The following is a 6,036-nucleotide window of genomic DNA, read 5'->3' on the forward strand; positions in this document are numbered from 1 at the left end:
CCCATGATGTAAGCTTTTGACACTTTGCTTCACAAGCATCGAAGGCTGTGCTACAGGGCAGAATCTAGCAAGGAGTAAAAACCTGATGAGGTGTTCAGCCAAGAATGCTCTCGTGAAAGGATATTAAAGATGTGTGGATCACCTAGTTCCTGGAATGGGCTTGCACACAGACTAATTTTCTGGCCTCTTATTGGGGCTAGTGGTGGCTCAATGGAAAGCAAAGCATTCTGCTGTGTTTTATCTGATTGGATTAATTTTTTTAATTTTGTTTTTTGTATCTTCCTATGATATCTGATTTTCTGTGTTTTAGCAAATACTTTTTTCTATAATCTCCTTTTAAAAATGTTGTAGTATCAGAAAAACTGCTTACGGTATCTCTAGTGTTTTCTGTACAAATATAGCACCTAGATATCCTACCGTTAGCTTTTATCTCTTCAAGTCACCCAGGCAGCACACTTTCTCAGTAGCTGTCCATGGAAATCTTGATTCATGTTCATATATACGCATGTTTCTCTTGTCATTAAGGTTGGGATTAGAGAATTCTGCTTCATTTATAGTTCTAATGCAACCAAAAAGGCCAAATACTATCTGATTTCATTTTGTTTTGCCTTCAAGCTAGTATGACTTTCAGGTCTTACTTAATGTTTGTCTGTTATATGGCTTTGAATTTTTTTCTGAACTTTGAATTTTAAAAAATTAGTTTTATGTTTGTGTAGCTCATGAAATTCACTAGTGAGGACTCCAAATGATGGAACTATGAACCTTAGAAAATGTGGTCCAGATTCTGATGACTTCAGAGAGAGTTCCACACATTGCCACATTCTCGTTTTGAGAACATGGAAAACTAAAGCCATTGGATATGCTCTGTTGGCTCATCTTGCAAAGCTGTTTCTGTACAGTGGGCTTTATGCTCTGTTCTTATAAAACATCTTGAATGGAATTCTTTAATTTTGGTATTGTCCCCAGACATGTTCCAGGTTTCCATAATGAGTCTTTCATTGTAACCACTTCTCATTTTCCATTGATCCTACAGTTTTTATTGTGACTTAAAATGCCAGAGGGCCAGAAGACAAAGCAGAGTGAGGGCAAATAGAGCATCTTGTTAATATTGCTGCTGTGCCATATTATTGCCCTTACTTATATGCCTGCCCTTACTAATTCTGTGGCCCTGGAACACTACTTAATACCTCTACTTCGACCTTGCCTGCGTCCGCCGGGAGCCAGCAATCCTTCACGCACCCCACATCCAGTGAGACACGCTGTGCACCGACGGAGCGGACATGGGCAGAGCGATGGTGGCCAGGCTCGGACTGGGGCTGCTGCTCCTGGCACTGCTCTTACCTACGCAGGTTTATTCAAATCAAACAACTGTTGTAACACCTTCAAGTAATTCCTCCCAGCATACCTCAGCTGCCCCCAATCCAGCAAATGCCACCACCAAGGCAAGTGACGGTGCTCTGCAGTCAACAGCCAGTCTCTTGGTGATCTCGGTCTCCCTTCTACATCTCTACTGTTAAGAGACTCAGGCCAAGAAACATCTATACTTCCCATCCTCTAAACCCAATTCAGATGGCATCCAGACATCCAGTGTGACAAGGGAAAAACGAAAAACAAAACAGGTCTTCATTGAATGAATCTGCTAGTTCCACACCTTATTTTATTGACAGAAACTGTTGAGGATCCCAAATTTGATTGGTTTGAAGAGCATGTGAAGGGTTTGACTAGATGAATGCCAATATTAAATCTGCTGGAGTTTCCTGTACAAGATGAAGAGAGACAACATCCAAAATTAGTTAAGAGATGATTTCCTTAAATGTGGCTTAAGAAGTATGGACACATAAAACTCTACCTTGAAAGTGAGAATAGATTTTATCTTACCTAGAGATAAAGAATGGGATGTGGAACAGAGATTCAGTTTTCATTTGTTCATTAAATTTATAAGGCCATAAAACAATGAGGCAAAACAAAGCTTCTGTGATTCTATTTTATATGTACATTAGAAGGAACTTCCGGGTGTTACTGTAAATGCTCAATGTGTTGTTTCAGCAGTACTAATTTAGTGCTGATGTACTCTAGAGAAAATTTTATGTTAAGCTATCGCTGTTCTCTTGGGAACTGAACTCTTTCCCTTAGGGTTTGGGTTTGACATTGCATTTGAATTTTTATATAGTCATTCATATGTACCAGGGCAATGATGGATTGGAATCTACCCCAAATCCAAGCATAATGAGTACATTTTGCTTATATACTTATCAACTATTCTTATTCAAAAAGAGCAGTAGATTCATTTAGCTAAACAGATAACAAAGAGTAGAATTACATTGATCTCAACTAATTTCAAAATGCTTTTTATTTCTGCATATGTCGAATACTTTTTACAGTTTAACAAATGATCTGTTTTGAAGGTAAGATTGACAAATCTTGAAATTAAAAAGGCAAATATGTGAAGGAGCTAAACTATAAATCAAATATATTTGGTAAGGGAAGACTGGAAGCTTGCTTACATTAAATTCAGAAAAACTTTTATACTCTTTTCTGTAAATACTTCTTTTTAAACTGAATCAGAATAGCCACATTTGGAACACTTTATGTTATCATTCAGTATTTTTAGATAGTTAGAACCTGGTCCAAAACCTAAAGTGGGCTTGATTTTGGAAAGTAAATCTTTTCACAACTGCCTTGATGCACAGAAACCTTTTTAAAAATAGACACTCCCTAAAGTCTTTTGTTAGCATGGTCACACACTGATGCTTAGATGTTCTGAAATCTAATATGGCCACAATAGTCTTGATAACCAAAGTCATTTTTTTTCCATCTTTAGAAATCTACACTGGAACAACCATATCCAGCAGATCTCAAGCTACTGTGTGTGTGAATGAACATTCTCTTTTGTTTCATACCTGGATGCTGTACATCTATTTTGGATTGTATATTGTGTATTTATGTTTTGATTCATAGTAACTTCTCTTGTTATGGAATTGATTTGCATTAAACACAAACTATAAATAAAAAGATGGCTGAAAGAGAAAAAAAAAAAGCCTCTACTTCTTAGTATCCGTATCTTCTAAATGGTGATAACAGTAGCTACCAGGATCTTGCTTATACGAATCCAAATTCAAGAGACTGAGACATCTTGCATCAATTTAGGCTTCCCAAGTCTGCAGTGATGTTTCCAGTCCCAGCTCAACTTCCTATTTTGTCTTCCTCCCTGAGGGCAGCTGTGATCACCTTCTTCTCTCCCTCAGCCTTGATTAACTTCACTAGAAATGGAATTCAGGTGGCTCCTTGGGTCTGTGAGGATTCGCGGCTCTTGGTTACAAACAGTGGTTTGCTGGTAAATGTTTAATAGTTGACTTTTTGGAGAAAACCTTGATTTGTAGCATTTAAAAAATTTTTGGGTATAAATACTGCCACCATACCCAATCTCCAACTATCCATTTCATGACACTGATGTGGGAGTGGGAAGAAATGTGCACCATAGGTCCTCCCAGACAAGTTGTAGCCAGCTACCCTACACCACTGGTCCTAAATCACCTGGGCCTGGACTTGAACTGTGATTCTCTGGTTCTGTAAGCATGATCCACAGTCCTGGTGGAGAGCTCGCTATAGACGTTCAGTAGGAACCAAACACAAGACACCTCCCCTTGGCTGCTTGACCTGAATCTCTATTTGCTACTTTGTAGGGTACATCCTCCAGGGTGGAGAGAAAACTTGCCAATAAACTAGAAGTCCTAGTGGGTAGACCTGAGTCCATAACTAACACTGAAATTTGAATTCTGTGTACAGCCGACCCTTGAACAACGCAGGTTTGAACTTGCATGGGTTCACTTACATGAGAGTTTTTTTAAATAGTAAATACTACAGTATTATACAATCTGCAGTTGCTTGAATCTGTGGATGCGAAACCGTGTTTATGGAGGATCCATGTGTACAGAGGGCAGAAGGTTGACTATAAATTATATGTGAATTTTCAACCGCATGGAGGTTCAACACCCCTCACTCCCACGTTGTTGAAGAGTCAACTATATTGTTATCTAGTCTGTAGCACTTCTCAGCCTTTGAGGATTTACATTCATGATAGTGGTATTAGTTATCTATTGCTGCATGACAACTTACCCCAAATTTAGCCACTTGAAACAGCATGTATTTAACTCACAGTTTCCATGGGTTGGAAACCAGGTGTAGCTTAGCTGGGTGCCTCCAGCTCAGTGACTCTTTTTAAGCTGCAGTCAAGTGTCAGCCAAGGCTGCAGTCACCTCATGGCTCAACTGAGGGAGACACTGCTTCCAGCTTTTCTCACAGGTCTCCTGGCAGGCCTTGGTCTCCCCTGGATGCTGACTGGAGCCGTCAGCTCCTCGCCATGTAGGTCTCAGCAGAGAGCAGTTCACAACATGGCAACTGGATTCCTTCACAGCAAGTCAGAAAAAGAGAGGCTTCCCAAGACAGAGGCCATAGTCTTTTCATAACCTACCTTCGAAAATGACATCACGTGGCTCTTGCCATATTTTATTCACTAGTGAGTCACTAGGTTCAGTCCACACTCAAGGGGGGAAACTTATATAAAGGCATGAAGGAAGCAGGGATCATGGGGCTGTTATTGGCCCTACCACATCTTTTAACCATGCTTCGAAATCTTTTTCTTCAGTTTCTGAAGAAAGACAGGACCAGCAATTCAAAAGTCTCCTTAACTGCAATATCTGGAATAAAAGTAAAGTCCAAACTATCAGGTCTCAGTATGCTAGGAAGGGCAAAAGGCTGGATCCAGTCTCAGGATATCTGCCTTTGCCCCCTCAATTCTTCTAGGAAAAAATGACTAATTTCTGAAGAAAGAGAAAGATCATCAAGTCTTGGTTAAAATCCAATTTTCAGGAGGTAACTTCATTAGCAAATTTTTAGACTCCCATAAATTTAGAAAATTCATATAATGCTGCCTACATCTGGTTTTCTACCAAGAACACACAATTTAAAATGGTATTCTTTCCCAAATTGTCTGGGTTTGCAATGATATTCCAAAAACCATCACTGTATATGTTTGGCGTCTGTTCTTTGGCACTGTTTGACACTATTTTTCTAGGAGTTGAGTTGGTGTGGTTGGTGGGGCTTGGATTTTTGTTAGTGCTTTGTTTCAGCATAGGCCAGCTCTGCACCTACATTCATACAACCTGTCTGGTGGCCCCCAATATACAACCAGTGTAATCCTGGTCACCTGAGGATTCACGTTACATTCAAAGAATTACTGTTCATTACTAGAAACTTTAAAGGATCATGTCTATCATCACTGCAGGTTTTCAAGGGACAGCACAAGCACTTTCATCCAATACAGAAAGCTTTCTATAACTATCCTTTTGATCTCTCTGTCCTTGAAGTTTTCTCCTACTATGGCAACTACTAAAAACCTTTCCCCATCTCTGTCATTCATATGATTCCATCACCACCTCCCTGTGTTCCACTGACTTTCTCCTCCCCAATTGTACACGGTATGCAATACAGGTTCCCAGAACAGCTGTGTGTGACCCTTGAGAAGATAGTTTGGTTCCCTGTTCTGATGGCCTTTCACATGATAACCAGGCAACAACTCTGCTTTGGAACAGTCATGAATAAAATTATCTCTATACAAAGGGCTGTCATCAAGAAACAGCCCTGGACTTTGTGTGGAGAAAACAAAACCAACCTTATTTGTTTACACCATTGTCTGATGGATTTTCTTCTGCTTTTAGCAGAGTACATTCCTAACCAATATAAATATTAATGAACACTAGTTTCATATCTCATAGCTCAAATTTTAGAATTAAAAACTCTTGTTTCCTAAGTCGTGTTGTAGTCGGGTCATCCGACCCTGGATCTTGATTTCTTTCTCCTTTGGTTCCTTTCTCCCAAACTCAATTAAGAAGGAAGTGAAGAGGAACCCTTTTCATGGGCAGTCTTAGGAATAAAGAAAGGCTCTGGAAATGTAGTATTTATTCTAAGAACCAGTCTTAAATTATTCAGTTTAGAAGCTCTGAGTAGTTCTCCCAACTCCCCGCCCCTGTCCACTGA

General features: G+C 39.6%; 1 protein-coding gene across 1 annotated transcript; it reads left to right on the plus strand.

Moving 5' to 3' along the window:
• Nucleotides 1–1,249: 1,249 nt before the first annotated feature.
• On the plus strand, nucleotides 1,250–1,968 carry LOC117202194 (signal transducer CD24-like). Its single transcript, XM_033432026.2, has one exon. The coding sequence runs from the start codon at nucleotides 1,281–1,283 to the stop codon at nucleotides 1,515–1,517; it is 237 nt and encodes a 78-aa protein (XP_033287917.1). The 5' UTR covers nucleotides 1,250–1,280; the 3' UTR covers nucleotides 1,518–1,968.
• Nucleotides 1,969–6,036: the final 4,068 nt, after the last annotated feature.

Source organism: Orcinus orca, chromosome 5 (genome assembly GCF_937001465.1).
Source record: "Orcinus orca chromosome 5, mOrcOrc1.1, whole genome shotgun sequence".
NCBI classification, from domain to species: domain Eukaryota; kingdom Metazoa; phylum Chordata; class Mammalia; order Artiodactyla; family Delphinidae; genus Orcinus; species Orcinus orca.